We start from the raw sequence: 22,097 nt of genomic DNA, 5'->3' as shown, positions 1-22,097 counted from the left end.
GTCTCCTCATATGATGAGATGGGCAAAACGAGAGGCAATAAAAATCAGTATTACACAGAATCATTCTCATGAAGTAATAGCTATACCCATGACAAATCGCAGCAAGGTGTCCATATTTTAAAGACTTCATTTGCCAAATTTAAATCAGTTTTCGAGAAAAATAATGCAAAAGGCTAAAAACGTTAATGAAAACTGCATCAGAGAATTAATGACACTCTCTAGTTTTTATGGACTTGGATTTACAGTTAGTTCCTTTACAAGACCATGAGAGAGAGAGAGAGAGAGAGAGAGAGAGAGAGAGAGAGAGAGAGAGAGAGAGAGAGAAAGAGGGAGGGAGGGAGGGAGGGAGGGAGAGAGGGAGGGAGAGAGAGAGAGAGAGAGAGAGAGAGAGAGAGAGAGAGAGAGAGAGAGAGAGAGAGAGAGAGAAGGGGTGTCTGTGTGTGGTGTTTACGTGGTGGGAGCATGAGATGGAGGGAGACGTGGCAGCGTCCATTTGTTAACTGATGAACACAAGAGACACTAAGGTTCAGTTTCTTTTCCATCACAAAACGACAAAGATATTACTCATTTGGCAACAGCATCACAGTTGTCTACAATAGCTCTGAAACAGTTTGTCCTTGTACACTGAAACATAAGATGTGATTTCGATAACTGTATTTGTAATGGGAAAAGCAGATTGCCTTTCCGGAGAAATTTCTGATCATCATTAACTCACGCCATAAGGGAAATACAACTAGACTTACAGATGGAAGATATATATCATGGGATATATTATGGAACAAATAACCCCAATCACGATGGTATTGCTTACAAATTTTTTGTTTTTTTTTTTTTTGTTTGTTTTTTGTTTTTTGTGTGTCCTTACTCACATAATTCCACATGGTTTTAAATGTTTTCTGATTGGATATTTACAATGAGTCTAAGTCAGCTAAGACTGAGCTGCAGGGCTGTGATAACAAGATCAATGATAGCTACTTAGGGTTGAAATATTAATCAGTGTATTCTTCTCACTCTATTAAGATGTCATGAATGCATTTAAACATCATCCGGAAGTGTGCTATCCATGTGGCTGGCAGCGGTATGAAAGGGCAGGTTTGATTTGGTTTGAGGGAATTCAGAAAAGATACCGCAGCATAGACTGTTCTATCAGCGAGTGAGTGCGGACAGGTTACAGAAAGTCCCCATCATTTGGTCTACAACACCTGTCTCAGTGCCAGCTTCAGAGAGAGAGTGGCTGGATAAAGGGTGGTTTGCTGGGTATGAATCCCCAAATGCATGAATTCAGCCTGATAGGAACAGTTTTTGCAATGACAGAAAGGAAGAAAAAAAAAAAAGAAAGAAAAACGATGAGGAATTATGTAAATTAATATGTAAAGCAGGCAAATAAATGTTAAGTAATGAAAATGGAAGGTTGGTTTTTGTTTTCTTTTCCCTCCTGTGTCTGACTTCTCTCTCTCTCCTTCATTTCACTTCACTGTTTGCTTACTTACTCATTTTTCGTATTTTTTAAAATATACATTTTTTACTTACACATATATGTATATCTTTAAGTTTTTATTTTTGACTGTGTGTGCATATTTTTCGTGTGTACAGGTACTCATAGAATTCGGAAGAAGTCACTAGGTTCCCTGGAGCTGAATTTGTAGGGTACTGTGACCCAGTGAAGCCCTGTAGGGTGTGAAACGTGCACTTACATTCTGTGGAAGAGCAACAATCATGCTTAACTGCCGAGTCATCTCTGCAGACCCTATTTTTGCTTTTTTATAATTTTAATACTAAAATAAAGAAAAAACATAAATATAATGTTTAACCTCATTTCAAGCAATGATAGTAACACAAGAGCTAGCTTGATAGGCTAGTCACATTTTTGTATCTGCTTTAAAATGAAGGTAAAGCTCCCTTTTAATTTTTAAAATAAAGAAATGGTACCCATTGGCTCTTTTTATTACCGCTAACAACAGCACTCTCTCCAGACAACCACTCTTTATACAGAATGTGCTTTGATATGAGTTATTTATTCTCCAGTATGCTATACTTAGTGACACTCATTTCTGTAATTGCCCTAACCCAGGTAGTTAAGAGAGACTATACACATATTTCTAATATATGCTAGACCATGGATGAATGTTGAGGTCACGAGGCTAAGTGAAATAAACCAGCCACAGAGTGGGTTTCTGAAGGGATGGAACTAAGTAGAAAAGTGGAAAAGTTGCAGAGATGACTGAGAGTGTATCTTGTAGAACTTCTATGTCCATTCCTAGTGCTTTTTCCCATCTGAAAATATGATCTACAATAGCTGGATATGGGCTAGATCTAATGGACTTAACTCAACAGATGATCTACATTTTAAAATGACTTGTCAAGTTTGAAACCTACAGGTGTTTTTTTTTTTTTTTTCTTTTTCTCTGTTTGTTAAACTTCTGTTTTGACAGGATGACATGATAGAAAAGAATGGGAAAAACATTTTTTTAAATTTAGAGGTGATAATTAATGGGATTTAAAACATATTATAAATCGACAGACCCTAAAATTCCTGGGAGAATTTAAATATTACACAATAATATAGCATTATCCCAAATAGGCCTTTTAATTATGGTCTATCTTTAAGCATCTGGTATGATGCTTTCTGTGTTTGGCTTTATAACGTTTAAACATTAGCTTTTTTTTTCAGTTATTCTACAGATGTCTGTCTACAAAGAGCCCAAGACAGTGACATGGCTATGCTTAGGATAAACCAGAGTATAAGAAACTCTTATCAATGGGAAAACAGTTTAAAAATGGTTGCCCATTGTAAAGCTGAGGTAGTACACATATATGGTGTTCTGGTTTTATCTTAGTATTGTGATCAAACACATAGACAAAGTAGCAAAAAGGGGAAAAGACAACTTATTTCACAGTCTCAGGTAACAGATGGTCATTGTGAAGAAGTTAAGGTAGAAACTTGAATAAACTAGTTCTATCATATGCACAGCCAATAGTAGAAAGAAATGAACACATATATGCTTCTTGCTCTCTCAGTTAGATTTCTCTGCACTTGCACCAGGAAATGGTACCACTCACTTCAGTGTGCACAAATTAATATAATCAGCACATCCCTTTGAGTTTCTCACAAGCCAACCCGATCTATGCAGTCTATCAACAACACTCTTTCCCAAGGTGATTCAAAATTGTGTCAATTGACAATAAAGCCAAACATCACATGTGCCTATATGCCATACAGGTAATTAAGCAGACAGCCATAGAAAAAAACATCTATAGAATAGAAATATCGGAAGTATGTCCCAAGAGGTAGTTGTGGCGAGGTTTTTGGGTCATGAGATTGTAGCTGGCTCTGATTGTCTTCCATGGTTTCTTTCTGCAAATTTCTGTAGTGAGAATATTTCAATGGTATGATATATTGTAGAGGCTGTTGACATAGTGGGCATTACTGTGTGCAGTTTTCAAAGATAATGTTTCCAAAGTAGTGATATGGACATTAGAATCTCCTTTGGAAATATGGAATTTTAAGAGATCATGCCTGCTCTGGTCAATTATACAGAAATCAGTATGTTTTCCAACTATTATTTCTCTTGGCCACCTAATGATAAAAACGGATATCCCTGCAAGTAAATGTAAGTGCCAGTACTTGAAAAGTACATTTTGCAGGAAGATATGTCTTGAGAAGATCATCACAATTTTAAATTAGGCTGCCTAAACAAGTGAGATTCTGAGAAAAGGAAATAGCCTGTAGCCACTCTCTGATACTAAGATACATATTGCCCCAATCACTATTAGAAATGGACCAAATATATGATACCATAAAAAAAATTTTCTTAATGATTTATTTTTATTAATTTTAGATAGGCATATGTTTGTGCCCGTGAGAGTGTTTCCAAAGAGATATGTTGACATGGAAAACCACCCCAATATGAGCACCAGCAGTTTGTAGGCTGTGGTCTTGGACTCAGCAAAAATGAAAGGAAGAGATAGCCAGCTCTTCACCAGCATTCATCGCTCCCTTCTCCCTGATTGTGGATGAAATATGCCTACACTCCTGGCACAGTCAACTTGACAGCCATGAAACTTTCCCTGAGGTATCTCTGGATTTTCCTCCACAATTATCAAAGCAATACCTTTGCTCTATGCAGATATGCCCATGATTTTCAAGGAGGGAACAAGTGCTTTTATTAAACAGTTGGTTATCCCATTGTCATTAACCTATGAAGCCAGTAAGAATCCTTACAGTTCAGAGTAGAATCATCAAAATAATAATGATTCTTTTTCCCTCAAATGTGACTATTCAAGAATAGACAGTACGATGCCTAGTTGCTACATTGCTACCTAGAGGAGTGGCATGGAGTACAATGGTGTCACGATGAATAGTGGCAAAAGTTAGTCAATCAATATTTATAATTATAACTATTGAAGTGAAGACAGAGCTCAGGAACCAATAAAACAGTAGGAGTTGGGATTCTAGCCAAGGGGAAGTAACAGTTAAATAACATGTATGGACTGGCAAAATAGCTCAGTGGGCAAAGGTGCTTGCTGCCAAAGTGGATGGTGGAACTTTTGATCAAAATTTTGTAAGCTATCCTCTAATAGCAACATGTTTACTGTGTTACTAACACCCATGCAATCAGCAAACACACAAATATGGAATGAATAAAATATAAATTTTAAACTAAAATAAAAAAACACATATTGAATGTAGTAATTATCATGGGAATGCACACGAACAAAGCAGGAAAAGACAGAGGACTGATGGGAGATGCCAGGCAACATGTTTAAATATGGCAGTCAGATAACATGCTGAGGTGTGAAGGTCTGAGAGAGATAAAATTATGTCTCGTGAATAGTTAAAGGAAGATTTGTTTAGGCATAGGGGACAACAAATATTGGAGTCCTACATACAATGTGCAATGCACAAGGTGAGGGAATAGTAAAAAGTGAATGATTTGGTGCAAGAGCTGCCGGGTGTGTGTCTGAAACTAGGTGGGGTATTTCGGGGGTTTAACATTTATCATCAATGGATGAGAAGCGAATGGAATGTTCGGAATAAGAGAGTGAGGAGTACAAGATCACCCTAGGTTATGAGAGGCTAGCACTAATGAACAGTGAGGGACCATTTCTAATCCTAGGAAGGACAGAAACAGTTTGTTCCTTGTTCCAGAGTAACATCTGTGTATATAGTGTGTATGTGTCTGTGTGTGAGAGAGAGGGGGTATAGGGGAGGGAGAGAGAAAAGTGGGGGTGAGGGAGAGAACGAGATTGAGATAGAAAGCATGAGCAGACCAGTGGAGGTCTAGGTGCTATCAATGCCTATCAAGGCTAGAAGATAACACCATGTTTAGTATCTCTTCTTCCAACCTGTTTGAGACAGTCTCTGGTTTGCCTTGCATATACCAGGCAGGGATTCTGGTGATGCTCTAGTCTCTACCTTTCAGCTTACTGTAAAGCACTGAAGTTAGCACATCTGGCATTATGTGGGTTCAAGGGTTTTTGTCTCAGGGTCTCATGCTAAATCACTGAGCATTTTCCTTACTGAGTCATTCCCAAACCCATGAGAAGTGGTAGACACTTTACAAATTCAGAAGTCAGCTCTAAGTCAGTTCTTGCAGCCAAAAGTAAAGAGGAGAAAGAAAGTTTGTGGTAAAATGCCTGTCAAATAATTTGAGTATAATCTCAAGAACTTAAAATGTGAAAGAGAAGCACCTTTCTCAAGGTGATTATGATGTCTGTATTTGGCCTGTGTAGATCTGCACAAGAAATATGCACACACACACACACACACACACACACACACACACACCCACACCCACACACCAATATAAAAGAGTCAAGGATGCCTGTGATTTGGGACCTAGGGAATAAAACAGAAAGCTGTTTGCTGGAATGTAGGTGTTATGACAGGTGTGTAAAGAGGAAGGACATGAAGTAAGCTTAAGGAAAATTCAGTCTGAGATCCTATTAAATGATCATTTGAACATGGTTTCAGCCTGAATCCATCCAAACCGCAAGCAGAAGTGCTCCTGGAGGTTTATCCCACAGGCTGCTGAGTGTTTGTCCTACAAATTCCTACTTACACATTCTGGACACAAGACTGTCAATATGCTTCCCTTTAGAAATCAACACTTGTAATCGTTTTAAAGCCACCTACGAAATTTTCTCATTAGCCTCATTAGAAGGATGATGATAAGAGTTACTTCTCTTTGGCTTTTGAGTGACAGAAACCCATCTTCAGTTACTGAAGAGGCTAATTACTGTTACGTCAAAGACGCTTTTAGAAAGCACAAGTATTTGGATATAAAAAATAAGTGTTGAATGGAAGCTACAGTACTTTACTTGAGCATCCTTCTGTTATTTGACCATCAGAAACAACACCGACATCAACCCTGGTAGTAATTCTTGCATGCTCAATTCCATGATTTGGAGGACATGGCTTGCAAATTTTAAACTAGACCGTAAAAGACTGCAGCATATATTTTGAATTCACAACGTGCAGGCAAGAGGGAGTACATTTGATTAATAACAGGAGTTCGAGCTGCCTTTCTTCTTTAGCTTTCATTTCCCTACCTGCTATCCAGTCAGCATCTAATGAGACGTTGCCACGTGCTCAGAGCGGGCTGGCTATGGGGAAAAAGTGCCCGAGGCACAGAGGACTCTGTCAAGTTCACGTACTGGAGAAAACAGAGACCACACTGGGATTCAAAACTGGTATCTCAGCTTTTTATATGTGCCACATACGGATGATTTCTTTAAAAGAGTATCATGGGAGCCTTGTCAAAATCCTTAACTAGGACTGGAAGCTAAACCTTTTCGGTGCGTGGGATGATTATTCAAAGCTGCCAGCAACAACATTAAAAATAGCTCTGAAAGATGCTGTCTTATTCTATTTTGGTACATCCTCTAAAAATCACTAGCATAATTAAAAACAACAACACATTCTTTACATCTGATTTTAAGATGGCTGAAGAGCTTATAAAATTTCCCACACAACTTAGAAAACCATTGTTAGCAACAGGTATAGAACAATGTAGATGTAGATGAACAGAGCACCAGGAGAATACTATTTTAGAGAGAGCTTTTATTCTCTCGGTGAAGTGCCCTTCAGACTTCAGTTGTACTACCTCTGGATTCCTGATGTCCTCTGGGCATTTTACCCAGTCCCCAAGCACAGAGAATAATCACAATAAACTCTGGTGTTGAAAGGGACATGGATATTCTACTTATATGGTTGGAAGAGAGGAGGCAGTGCTTTAGGCTTTCTGGATGATTGGTCTATCAGCCACTTCACCATCTCTTTGAGGAGATCTAAACTTCCTGGAGCTCAGACTTTTTAGGTCTAATGTGCAGACACAGATATCTTCCAATGCAATGTTACCATGAGGATTAGGAATCAGTACAGGAATGGTGTTATGAGTTGGGAGCAGAAATTACTCACTAAGTGTTAGCTGTTAAAACCTTAATCATCATCACCATTATGTGAAAATCTGTCTTTCTATGCTTGCTCCCCACTATAATGCAGTGTGGTTTATTTTCCTGAGACTTTATTTCATTCGCTGTATATTTTCAAGATATCCTTATTAGGACATGGCTGCTCTCTTCCTTCTGATTCCCCAAATTTCAGTTCACAAAGTTCATCATTGATGCCTCTGGTATCTTTGTTTTTATATTATTTTTACAGCAATTATTTAGAGTGCATGCATATGTATATGTGTGTGTGTGTGTGTGTGTGTGTGTGTGTGTGTGTGTGTGTGTGTGTGCATGCTTGCACATATGAATGGTCATATCAGATTTTCCAAGTCTGAGAACACTTGTCTCAATAGAGTGCATTCTTTCTTGTTACTATGTGGGTTCAATGAAACTTAGGTCTTCCAGCTCAGAGGCAAGTTCCTTTACAAACTGAGCAATCTTGCCAGCCCATTATGTTGTTTAAATTTTTTTTTTAGTGAGCAATCACATTGATTAATAAGTCAGAAGAAAGAGTAAAGTAAACTTGTTTGAGTATATTTTTGCAATCAGCAATTTTTATTGATGCTGGCTTTTAAAATGTGAATAACGAAAATATGTAATACTCAGTTATTACGGAGAGAACCGAAGATCTTTATTGAATAGCTGTAAATACAAACCATTTTCTGTTTATGGACTTTCAAATAGCACATTTTTTTTTTTTTTTTTTTTTTTTTTTTTTTTTTTGCCTAGCTACGTGTTATTCACAAGAGACTCAGTTACACTTTTCCTAGTTATTAGGTAGGGATGATGTTAACTCCTCACATTAGTGGATCCCTGACAGATGAATGCCTGCCACAGAAGGGAATAAATGCCTCTGTTGCCACACTATTGCTCTGTGGTGCTCATTATGCTAGTCACACCTTTTTTTAAATAAATAATGCAAAGATAAACAAACAAATTTCCTCCATCAAATGACAGCAGTTAATTAACATCTAAAGTAGTGAGATTACCTTTCATGTATATTTTAAGTTATCAGTATTATAATATTGTTTGCCTCTAATATTCATCTATATATTAGTGACATTTTTGGCAGATTAAGCAATGCATGAATTCTTTCGAATAAATTTGGCCATGGCAATATGCAAACGGAATGTATCCATTCAAGTGTCCACCAAAAACAGTAGTTCTTTTCTATATGAACTTTGTGTAGCACAGAGATGTGCACAACTATAGAAAATAAACAAAGAAAAGCATTATCCACAAGCAAAACCATCAGTGCTCACAGTCCTTAACCCCTTGGCACTTTGTTTGCACTAGCTTTATAACTAAACTCAGAAGAGAATGAACATTAAGTATTTGGCACACAGAATTTTTTCAGCCACTTTTAGCTATGATCACAACAGAACATGACAGTAACCAAACAGTTCATTCAAACTAAAACGAATGTGCTGTGAGAGAGTAACTAAATGCAAATGACTGTCTTTCCTGATGACTCATTTAATAGTACATCGGGGCTCATGAGCTTTACTTTGCATACAAAGGTAGCAGAAACCTGGCTTGAAGACAACGTTGGCATTTCTGGCTAGAAATTTTAGTGTGCATCTATTGACGTGGGCCACACAGTCAGATTATTATAGGCTTTTAATTCCTTGTAGAATCTTTTAAGTAATGTAAGGGAAAAAAGGCATAGAGTGTAGGTTGCTGGGCAATTGGTGTAAGATTCCAGTTATGCTGAGCCTAATCTTCACAAAAATCAAAACCCATGATGTTGGAAGCAAAACACAGATAATAGGAAGATCAGATGAACCGCACACCCACAGATGCATTTCCCCATGATGTGCGTTATGTTCACAGGGAGGGTCTGCTTAGAGAGCTAGATGTATTGTGACAGTAGCAATGTAAATTCCTCTGGGCTTGTCAGGGTGTGTGTGGAAGCAGGATTTTATTGCTCAGTGGGATTAATGCCTTGAGTTATCTATTCAGGTGATAAAGGAGACCAACATTGACAATGAAGGGTGTTTTCCCTCACATTCAAAAAAGTGGAAAAGTGATATTTAACTTACGGGTTTTCTTGGTGGTCACGTTAACTGTGGCACTAAAGGGACCTGCGCCTGCGCTGTTGTAAGCCCGGACTGCTGTGTAATATGCCAGGTTGCTCTTCAGGCCTCGAAGCACAGCTGATGTCTGGTTTCCTGCCACTTTCACTTTGCTGGACGATTCTTCTTCTCCTTCATTGTTCCAGTACCGCACCTGGTGGACAGCAGACATAAAACATGCAAACAGCTGGACCAAATACAGCCCTTTCCAAAATCCAGTCTGTTTCATTAATGGGATGCCGTGATGCATTTTCTTGTTTAGCCACCAACATTCCCGGGAGACCCACTATGGGCGGGTGCTGCACTCAACCTTGTCACAGCTGTTGGTATCCAGAAGAGGGGAATGAAGGAAGAACTGGAGAATAATCTCATGAACAAATGAAGCGGAGACATTCAGGACACTGGGACAATCTGTACAGGACTGCAAGTGGGAAGACAGAGGAGAAACTCACACACCTAACATCAAGCTCTTTTCCTTTCCATCATTGGCCACGCTCGCCTGAGGTCAGATCTACAATGCTGGAATGCATTCATGGAACCTGAATATACTCCATAGGAAAGTAGAGTTTCCATTTGGAAAGAAAGTAAAATGTTAACAGGAAGATTTGTGAAGGCTGACTGGCAAGTGGAGTGTCCTACAGCAATGGTTCAACATTAACAAAGCTACCTGTGCCTTCTTTGTTAATGAGCTTAGATTCTCAGGAAGTATAAAAACAAAGTAACAAAGACAAAACATAGAAGTGAAAAGCTTCTTCAAACACATCCATGCATAGGACAAGATTAAGAATAGTTACTAATATTTGCTCACTTTAAATAAAAAAGTGGTTGTAATATATAAAAATGACTTGGGACCTAATAAAACCACATTTTATACTTCTGTAAATAAATATGCTTGCTTTTGTTTTCTCTTTTTCTTTTCTCTTTTTGCAATATGTAAATTTTGTTGTGGCATTCATTTAACTATAAATAATTGTTATAACTGTGTGTATACTATCTGTAGTTTGAACACAATGCAACTACTTATCCACACACTATACTCAAAATTCTAACGACAATGACCATTTCAGAGCTGGGACAATCTCTGCAATCAGGGACTTGGCTCTGTCTGAACAACAGCTTTGGTCTTTATAGGTTTTATGCTATGTATCTTTTAAAAAGCAAAGTTGTGGTAGTTTCATTGTTCAAATGCTTATCAAACATGTACAGAGCCTTGAGTTCAATGCCCTGCACCCCTGAAACCTGAGTGTGTTAGCCCACACCTTCAATATCAGCACTCTGGAGCTAATCAGAATGATCATTACTCAAGAAAATCTTAGGCTACATACCAAGTCCAGAGGTAGCTTAGGCTGGAGATGATAAAAAGTGAAATGTATAAAAATCAGAGAGCTGCAGTTACTGAGTGAAACTTCCACAAGCTTCTTGCTAGTGTCATATAGTAACAGATTTTTGTTTTCTCTCTCTTACAACTTTATTTTTTTAAAAAGAGGAATACATATACAGATTTTTTAAAGGGATTTTGACATAACACTATATAAATATTTTTGTCAGTACTTAATTCTTTTAGAGGTTTGATACCATGCATTGAAATCCCACTAGTTACCATAAGCATAAAGTACATGTAGGACAGAACATAACATGGAAACAGTTTTCTTGGTGAGTATAGATTAAGCATAATGTTCTTTTAAAGATTCATTGTACAATACAATGCAGATCAAACAAAGCCTGCTTACTGGTTAAATAGGACGTTGGGTTTAGCCCCCAGAGAAGAAAAATATTAGAGGTTACCATATGTATTTTTCAAAAAGCACATATAAATTAATTCATCACACATATTACAATATAAATCTTAGGTTTTTACAATAATGTTTCCAAAGTACCAAACTAAATAGTTCAGCATTCTTCACCCTCTCTGTGTCCTGTGTATTGTAAGCCCCTCTTACTCACAGATGCCCTATTTTGATTTATTTTCATGCAGTGTCTTACAAAATAACTAGTTCATTTTCATAAGAATCTTATTTGGGGTATCTGAACCCAAATCCTTAAGTCTTAAGTGAATATGACTTTATAAAGCCACTGGTATGAAAAGTGTTGACAGACATGAAAATCTTTTATAGATATTATATCACCAAATCTTAACACTGTATGTACCTTGAAGTTTCAATGACCTGCCCTTGAGGACACTACCTGGCTATGTTCCAAGAATAACATCAAATCAATAATTATGATAAAATGTTATAGAAAGCTGGAAAGCCTGTGGCATGGGATATTGCTCAGGTTGGGAAAACATTACACAAATCTGGGTTATAATAATCCATACTTAACAGATGCCACAGGAGAGGGATGGAAGAGTTTGCCAACTCAATCAAGATTCTGTTTAACTTCTGGTCCCTAGTTAGATCCTAATCCATGAGCCTTTGTTTTTGTGAGACATCAAATTCCTTCTTTATAAGCTGCCTGAAAAAATGTTTTCTTAGAAAACCTATGAAAAAAAGAAATTAAAAATAATATAACTGGCATGTGAAGTCTAGTTTTATAAATCCATTTATAGATAGGACTTGAACATTCTTGTTAATAGTACATGTTAAAGTGCTACCGCACACCTCTGTGCATTGGAGAGATGTGTTAGAAATATTCTGATGCAGAGAGAAAGGCAAAAAATTTGTATATAATACTAGTAAATGGAGCAGGCTAATCTTTTCAGATGGCTATAAAAAGGTGAATTAACACACAAATATTTAAACTTAAACAAGCAATTAGAAATTTCCTATAAGCAAATTTTCTGTAAGTATTCCAATAAGGTCTGAAAATTTTTCCTCAAAAATGTATTTATCCTTTGATTTGTTTGTTTGTTCCTTGTTTGTGGAGCTAGGAATTGGAATCTAGAACCTTGAACATATAATGAAAGAGTCTACCTCTGAGCTACACTCATCTCCGGGCATGTTTTTACTTTTCATTTTGAGAGTGTCATTAAGTTGCTTGAGTTCAAACTCACTATGTAATCCTGGCTGGCCTTCTCTGTCAACCCAGAATTAGCTGTATTAACAGACCTAGTTGGTAAACAATTTTATGTATTTCTACTCTCCTTAGATTATGTTCCAGAAACAAATAGTATCAGCTCTCTCTCCCAAAGAGAGACTATGTCTTTGCTAATATAGAGTTTATAGGTGCAGTCACAACATGGTCTTGTAAAGAGAAGAGTGCTTATAGAGAAGGAAGACACTGAAATGCACCTAAAACCAGTTGCTAAGAAGTTGGAAAAACATGAAAGCAGTTTATATAAAAGGGATCAGAGACACCCTGTTATTAATGAAGAACTATATTGGGAGTCACAGGTGGATATTAGCTAACAGCCTACTATAAGACACTAAAATGTCATCATCTTTACGACACCCAAATGTATTGTAAAAAGGACAAATTAATTACAGGAGGATACATATCAGCTAAATTTGAAGACTAGTGAGGAGAACTCTTGTACCTGAAAAGAAAAATTATTAATAAATACATTATTGGATAAGAATGTAGCTGAAAATGAATAGTGGAAATGTCTAAACATTAGTCCAGACATGGCCCCGAGAAATAATAAAATCAGGAAAGTGAAGCTAAGAGACATGGAAAATGGAATCTAGAGTTCTAACCAGAGACCTGAATAAGGAACCAGGAATGAAACAGCTTTAAAAGGGTTCACAGATCAGATTTCCCAAACTCACTCAGTTTACTGTGGGAAAATAACATGAAAAACTACATGGAAGAAGAGGAGAAGGTGATTAATAGTGAATCATAGCTAGACACCTGGTAGGTCCTTTGTGTGTGTGTGTGTGTGTGTGTGTGTGTGTCTGTGTGTGTGTGTGTATACATGTTATGTATGTCTGTGTGTGTCTGTGTTGTATATGTCTCTGTATGTGTTTGTGTTGTGTGTTTGTCTGTCTCTCTCTGTGTATGTGTTTGTGTGTATGTACATGTTTTATATTTCTGTGTCTGTGTTGTGTGTCTGTGTTTCTCTCTCTCTCTCTCTCTCTCTCTCTCTCTCTCTCTCTCTCTCTCTGTGTGTGTGTGTGTGTGTGTGTGTGTGTATGTGGCTTGCATCTTTTGTATGTGTGTTGCATTTATTTCGTTGCTAAGGGCAATCTCACAACACAGGAAATGACGTATCCTTTGCTGGTCTAGTGACCTCCTTAAACATAGCCCATTTTCTACAGTTTCAGTTATGGTTAGTGGGCCATAAGTTTCCTGCTAGTGTCCTATCGTAAGAGGTTTCAAGAAACAGAGATGGTGTTTGTGAAACTGTTATTGAACTATATAATTCCATATAAGTTCTATTTTATTTTTTATTTGGTTTATCTAATTATTTTAGTATTAGTTATTGGTAACCTCTTATATATAGCTTGTTTCATAAATTATATGTATATCTATAATATTGTATAGATAATATACGGTTATATATAAATGTATATATATGATTTTAAAATAAATTTTATTATTCATGGTTTCAGTATTCCCCTGGGACCTTGGAACACAAACCATTGATAAACTGCGAGGTGAATTGGACCAACGCCATTTACTAATCTATCTCTTCTTCCTTCATTAAGTTGGGTATTAGATATAGTCCTCTTAGCTTCTCTGAAACAGTGGTGCTTTAATTTGTTGATGAGATAACACAAGTTTGTTTTGGTTTTCTCCTGAATTATAAAACCATTTTGCTGGTCAATACAATTGTAGCTGGTTAAGTAAACAGAAGCAAACTGGAAGAATGTCAGCAATAAGAATGTTATCTCTATCTCTGCGAGTAATTTGGTCGCCCAGAAATAATCCTGCAGCGAGTACTCTTTATGATCACTGCAACAGAATTTCTCTTAATTTAATTATAAACTGAAATGCAACACATAAAGATGTTGTTTTGAAAAATGGTGCCTTCGCTTAGCCACTAAAGAACAGATATTAAATCAAGAATACTTTTAAAATAGATGAAAGTGGTTATCTGGGAGCTTGATAGTTTTGAAAGGATAAATATTTTAATATAGCCGTTACACTGAACACATTGAAATACATAGAAAACATGGGAAAAGACATTGAGATATTTTAGGGAACCGTCCACATTTATCTTTCACTCGTGGTCAATCTGTTGTTGGCCCTGAGAGAGTCATCTGGATCAACTGCACACATCAATCTGGCTCATTTCCTGCTATCTTCTCATTGCACATCATTTGGCGAGGCTGTCTAGCAAAACACTGCACACCTGGGAAGCAAGGGCTGCCCTTACGACAATATGGTTGAAAGCCAAGCCCATAGCACACTCTATCTTCCCTGCTAAGATATTTGACATATTTTCAGTCTAATGGAAATGTTAGGGATCACATATATTCCGTACATCTGATTGGAACAGGAGGCTGAGTGAAGACATCTAGGATTCCTACTAAAGCAATCTGTTGTATTCCTTCCTATGCCGCAATTAAAACGAAACCCCACAGAGTCTCCCCACATATGTCATGTGGTGCATGTTCATATGTATAGCTCTATTCCCCACATTAACACAATTTATTCTATATGGGTTTATTTCTCCTTTCATCTGTTTTAAAATTAAAAATAACTATTAACCTGAAAATAATTTTACTTACATTTTGATTGTGAATTTGACAGAATAAATGTATCTGGGATGGGTCTCTGGGCATGCTTGTGGGGCTTATCCTGATTGTATTAATGGAGCTGGAAGAAACACCTAATTTCGAGTGGAATCATATCTTGACTAGGATCCTAGAAAGAATGATCAGGGAGGGGAAACTGAGCAGAAACACATCCATTGCTCTCATCTCCTTACTGTGGACATACCATGACTACTTGCTATGGTTTTCCTGTCAGTTTGGACTATAAGCTTGAACCTTTTCTCCCAGGGTTGCTTTTGTTGAGGTATTTTATCATAGAAATAGTAAAAGGAAGGACGGCAATATTCCTGTCATATAGTGAGGTATTTTAGTTTCTGTATATATCATGCATTGCTCAAAGCAGGGTAGTTATCATTTGCTTATCATTTCTTCTTTATTGTGAGTTCCTTTCTTCTAGTTCTCCACACACACAGAAATCAATACAGGACATTATTATAAATGATATGAACTCACAGCAGCTGTGCCCACATGCAAAAAACCTTCAGAAATTTCATGCAGCATAGATGGGGGTGGGGTAACCTATGTCTGAATCCTATCTGAGGAGCTATTGGGGGGATTCAGAGTTAATTTTCAAGATGTGGTCCTTGAATGAGGCTTCACACACTTGAGCAGACTGTCTTATACCCAAACACGTACATAAAAATATCACTCTTAGCCAATCAGAGAATTTGCTCTTTGCAGTCGATCTAGAGAGTCCTAGCTGTTCAAGAATAAGTTATGAATATGGGAGTGTAGGATGCTCATTCCTGAACATAACCATTGTACCTGTAGATTGAAAGTGGATGCAGTCATATGCTTGTACAAAACTAGGCTTGTCATGAACAGTTAGTCATGAATGGTGAGGGGCAGAGTGTCCTTTATCCCTTCCCGAACCTTTGCCTAGAGTGACAGTCCTCATTGTTAGCCAACAAACTTGCAATGGATAGTTCATACCCATGGTCAAACAAATGGGCTTGGTTAAGTTCAGCAGGCAGCAAAAGAAGCAGGCATGATGTAGAAAAGGGAATTTTAGGAAGGAAGATAGAGTTGATAGGAATAGAAGAGAGGTAAAAGAGGGTGGTTAATATGCATTATATACATGCATAATATTTTCAAAGAACATATATATATATATATATATATATATATATATATACATATATTAGAAATTAAACTGTTTAAAAGAAGGAGAAGCAGAAGCAGAAGCAGAGGGAGAAGCAGAAGGAGTAGAAACAAATGTTAGTATGCATCATATAAGGACCTCGTGTTCTTTTCTTCAATTACCCAATCTCCACATACCTACAGACTTCTGTTCCTTTTTATCCTGCCCACCTCTTTTGTTCTTATTTCAAAGGGCAGTGGGAAGATATGAGCCCAAGTGTAACCACTTAGCAGATGAAACAAACTGGAGCCCAGGGAAATGAGCTTCTCAACTAATGCTTGGTCAAATCAGAAAGGAAATTTGTCTAGATGATAATGACGATATGTGCAAAGCTTGCCACAGGGCTGTGATCAGCCCTCACTGAGCATAGAGAGAGGCAGGAGTTATTAACAAGTTCAAAGACGAACCTAAAAGTCTGCAACCCACAAACTCAGCCACATGACAGATAATTAATAAGTTTTCTAAGTCATTTATTCTTCCAGGTTGATTTTGAAATAATTGCTGAAATGAAGAAAAGGTATATTTTGATCAAGCAATAATTATATACATTAATTCCTAACATTTCCCCCAATTAGATGAATATCTTAGCTCATTTTCTCTTTCTTTTTGCATACCACATCCTTGTGGAAAACATTTTACATCAGTGCATGCTACATTTGAAAGTTCTAATTGTTACTGATTGCAAAAAACAGGCAAAATGCAAGTATACTCTAATCCCAAATTTATATATAACTTTTTTATAATCAATATTATACAAATATATTTTAATTATGTATAATATATACACAATGTATATAGAAGTTTTAATATCACTGTGCTTATAATCCTTTGTCTCCTGCCTTACCAGTAACAGGAGCAACACACTTGGGCACACATGCTTCATGCACAGTGGCATTATTTATTTTCTTCCTTCTTTCTTCCTTACCTCCCTTCCTTCCTCCTCCTCCTCCTCTCCCTCCTCCTCCCTCTCTTCCTCCTCCTCTTCCTCCTCCTCTTCCTCCTCCTCCTCCTTCTTCTTTCTCTCTCTCTCTCTCTCTCTCTCTCTCTCTCTCTCTCTCTCTCTCTCTCTCTCTCTCTCTCTCTCTCTTTCTCTCAGTGAACTCTGACTCAAATCGGCAATGTTGACAAAGCTGCTTTCTTTCATTTAATTCTCAAATAAGATGGTGAGTTTTTGGTTACTATTATCTCTATTTCAGGTAAATCTTGGAAAGATTTATGAATGTACTGAAGCTCACTTCCAAACCAGCAAAATCCAAATGGTATTAATTTAATCAACTATTTGCATACTGCCCTGAGAACTTGGGAAACAGGAGCAAGCAAATCAGTGAATTTCTCTGGGCTGCATTGTACCTCCTCTTTCAGGGAGATCCTACTGCATGAAAATGGTGTGAACTCTACTAGATACTCCAGTGGCTTCCATTAGTTTCTTTGATCTTCCTTTCTTCCTTTCTTCCTTCCTTCCTTTCATTCTTTCTTTCTTTTGTTGGTCACATACTTTTTTGACATAAAATCCACTAATCAATTCAATAAAATTCCCTTTATAGTTTGACTGCTCAACAGCTAAATTTATAAATTTAAAAAAAAAAACAGGGCTAGAGACATGGCATAGACTGTAAAGGACTCATGTTCCCTATTCAGTTCAATCCCCAGAATCCAATGCAAAATGCTCGTGTGGTTGGTATCTGCCATTGCTTCATGTGTATGCTTAAAAATCCCACGGCAGAGAGGCAGAAACAAGTGTATATCTGGGGCTTAGGGGCTGGTTAGTCTTTTTAAAATGATGAAGTTTATCTAGGTTCAGTGATATATCCTGTCTCAAGAATATAATTTGGAAAGAAATAGCAAAGGGCACTTAACATCAATTTTGGCCTGTACAAATATGTGTAAATAAACACAAACATGTATCAGCAAAGTGTCAGTATCAATGTGTCAATATTCCCAACAACTCAAGATGTTTTGTATGCCCACAAGTCCACCCTGATGTACTCTCTTATTTATTTAAGTGTTTCACAAAGTACAGCCATATTGGGTCATACAAGTCTGCATTTTGTTTGTAAGGTCAAAAGTACTCAAGGTTGGCATGCATTTTTGTTTCCCAACTAAATTGTGTAAAGTATACAAGTTGATTTTCTTTGACTAGTTATGATTAAAAAGAAAATTCATGTCCCACTCATCTAATGGGAATTTCAATTACAGTCTTTCTAGGGTTCCCTTTCCAAACAGGGACACAATGTTTTGTGACATTTGACTTTACCACTTTAGTTGTATCAGTGCAGAGGTGCCCGTGGTGAATGAGTCATCACTAGTGAGTGAACACAAGCGTTTCCTTCTGTGGTCGTGAAGTGACCCTGGACACGGCTGGGTGATTTTAAAACAATGTTTTCCATCAAGAGTCAAATATATCCACATTTTTCTTCCCCACCACCCTCTAAGACACATAGATCTTCTAAGACGCACAGTACAATCTAGTGCTATTTCTTACACTACAGAAAGAATGCTAGAAAGGCAAGTAGGTGTCAAACCAGGTGACCCAAGTCTTCCTGGGTCTCTTCAAGCTCCCTTTAAGCAAGACAGCTCAGGCAGGACTCAAGTGTCTGCTTGGGACTATTGTAACAAAACTGACAAGCTAAGTTCTTAATTAGTCCCCTTAGACCTAGTTCCCAAGTGTGGCTTATTATCGGGAGCCATATATTATTTAAAAAATGCCTTCTATATGCTATTTGTTCAAAATAGTGGAAGCGCTCACACAGCTGGGCCTCACTTCACTGTGTTCCAGCTGCACTCCTGCTTGCAGCCCAGACAGCTTCTCTGTTGTCACCGTCAGCTTTCTGAACCGTGGGAGCTGCAACTGCTGCCTTACCATGGGCTCTTGCTTCCATTCACTGCACAGAATCAAAAACATGGACTCCCACACTCTTTCACTGGCCCTCTTTTTTTATCCCCCATTTCCCTTCCCTTAAATGTGTGTCTCTGATTTCTGGTTTGATCTCTCAGTATCAAAACATGTTTTTATGCTTAACCATAAAAGTTGTCACTTTTCTGATACTAACTAAAAATGTACATTGCCTACACATATTTATCCAGTGTTTTTAAGGAGGGTTTATAAAGCTCATGGTTACTGCTAACCCTGGACACTTCTGGGGAAGTGCCCTCTGACCTACATCTTGAACATTTTGCTCTGGTACCTGTCCTTTCGCTAATCCACTTGCTAATATTTATCTAAGTGAAGCCTTGTTTTGCTACAAGGAACAAAAACACTTGAAACTGTTCAAATAAAAAGACTTTAATGAGAAGAAGGGCAAAGTGAAAAAGAATCTCAAGGTTACTTGAGATTCAGGTAGCTATAAAATGGTTCTGTTATTTTGTTCTTTTAAAAGTTCTACAAGTTCTTGCTTGTTTCATCCTTTATAGTGACTCAGGACTCTATCTTCCCCATCTAATTTCCCAGCTTTGCTCAGCTTGCCTGTACCATTAGCTTGCAAAATATGAAGTGCATTGTGGAACAGACACAGCAACTCAGTGGGTAGACAGTCTACACAACTTACTTTCACTTCTCAAATAAGCTCCCGCTGACTATGGTAGACTTCCTATGGATCAGTTGGCTACCCTGGGACACCCACCAATTGTCAAACTAAAAAGTAGAAGAGGAAACAGCTATACAGAGCTAAAATGCCCATGTAAGGTTGTGTGACCCACCTTGTCTCTCACATGCTTATATTCTTCCATGTTTATATACTCCCCTTTTCATTTCCTGGTTAAGCTTTCCTACCACTTTGGACTCTACCAAATGGCATGCCCTTATCCACTCAATCATTTCTTGTCTTGCAGACTTACATTGACTTTCATCTTATTTGGTCTTGAGATAGTCTCTCTTTAAATAGGTCTTTTTCTTTTACCAAATACAGAGGTTACTGTAAGTGAGAGTTATGTTACAGACAGCGAAATACTCTAGAGACTAAAAGCGAATCTCATAGCATAACAAGAATAGCGAGAAAACAGAACACTAGGGAGGGTTGGGGCAATATGTTTTCCTGATGAGAAGATAATCATATAACCTTGAACCTGCAGTTCAGTCCCACTGTTATTATTGTAGTGAAACCAGGTAAAATAGTTTTGTTACCTGACTTTGCATCATATTTATGGTATGAGTCTTCTCCATCCAATTGGTTATATCTGGCATAGTTAAATAATAAGATGTGGGCAATGAGTCTGCTATTAAGAACATTTCAGATAAAGATAGTATTCAATGATATTGATGATAGGAATTTGAAATCAAAGAAAGCAGTAGCAACATGTAAACAGACATTATTCGTAAAGCAATTACCTCATAGCCAAGTAAATGTCCATTGCTCAACTTCCAGGGAATTGTGTTCCATGCAACTTCAATTTCTGAGGAAGACAGACTATGGGCAGAGATGTGAGATGGGGCAACTGTAGGCTCTGTTCAGAAACAACAACAAAAGTGGATACAATGATAATGTTGGCTATTAGTTGGCAAATAATTAGAAATTGTATATATTTTTTCAAATTTCAATTCAATTTCGAGACAGGGTATTTCCATGTAATCTTAGCTGGCCTGACATTCTTTATGTGATCTAGGCAGACCTGCCACTAATGAAAACCATCCAAGGTTCTAGACAACTAGGATTATAAGAATTTAACAAAATCAACAATAACAACAATGATCATGGAAGAGCTTTATTTTTTGGTAAAAAATATTTGAAACTCTACCATGTCCTGCAAATATAGATGCTAGTCTTCTGCTTAGGAATAGATGACACAGTTATTAGGTTTTTGTTACCTAACTGCCAAGCAACATATACTTTCATCCACTGGACTTATCTTTTAGTGTCTTCTTTACTTCAATCTATCATTTTGTTTTCTTCATCCTGTCTTTATTTACCACATCATTTACTCCATCCCACATCAGCTGCTTAGGGACTTCTATACATACAAAAGCTACTGATATATTATCATGACAAACACCGGCCAAGGTCACATCAAGTCCAGTAACTAATAAGTACAGCCTTTTCTAGTCTAGGTCCAAAGGAAGAAGGGATTTAAATGAGATAGATTGCAAATGCTGGGTGGCTTGTTCGTGTGATTACATTGGAAATACTCTTTGTAACAAATATTCCTGGGTTTTATAGAGTTAGCAGAGATTCTTCTTTCCTAGGATCCTGGTTCTTAGCAGAAATATCTCCTTTCCAACATGAATCTCTGTATTAAATGGTCCTGATAATTGCTCATGCTTACATGAAGGAGAAATAAATTAAGGGTTTAAGGATGGTCACAGTGAGTTCTCAGAGGCTCTCAAGGTAGGCACAGACACACTTTTTGCCAGTCCAGCACTGGCAATCTAGAGCATCAGATCATATTTTGAGCCTGCCTGATTGTAGTTGTTTACTGTGGAGGTATACTCAATAGATTTGGCTTCAATTCAGTGAGGTGGTATAGCATATTTCTAGCATATATCTTGCCTTTTAAAAAGCAAACCAGAATTGTGTGTTTGTTGTTTGAACAGAGAGCCATTTTACTTTGTTGCAAGTCAGAAAAAGTAATATCAGAAGCAAAAATAAGCAAAAACTGTGAATGACCCTTTCTTCTACAACCAACAACCAGGTCTTAGGTGCTGAGGTAGGTGCATAAGTAGGTAGTGTCTAAAGACTCCTTGTTTCATCATGTCTTAAACCCTGTTCTGTTCTTATAAGGCTCATAGTTTCTGGAAAATGTGGCTGACTACAAACATTAGGAACTCAAGTTTGAAATTAT

General features: G+C 37.4%; 1 protein-coding gene across 1 annotated transcript in view; it reads right to left on the bottom strand.

The window, feature by feature from the left end:
- The window catches only part of CNTN3 (contactin 3), a gene marked incomplete at both ends in the record, with an annotated part of 265,155 nt that overhangs the window by 5,651 nt on the left and 237,407 nt on the right, over positions 1–22,097 (bottom strand). Inside the window, 2 exons of the mRNA XM_080913822.1 lie at positions 9,495–9,681; positions 20,650–20,765. Coding sequence (XP_080769948.1) covers positions 9,495–9,681; positions 20,650–20,765 — 303 coding nt within the window. The remainder of the gene's footprint in view (positions 1–9,494; positions 9,682–20,649; positions 20,766–22,097) is intronic.

The sequence above is a fragment of the Micromys minutus genome, assembly GCF_963924665.1.
Source record: "Micromys minutus genome assembly, chromosome: 3".
Taxonomy (NCBI): Eukaryota; Metazoa; Chordata; class Mammalia; order Rodentia; family Muridae; genus Micromys; species Micromys minutus.
Note: the sequence above shows the minus strand (reverse complement) of the source record. Positions and strands in the feature narration are given on the sequence as shown.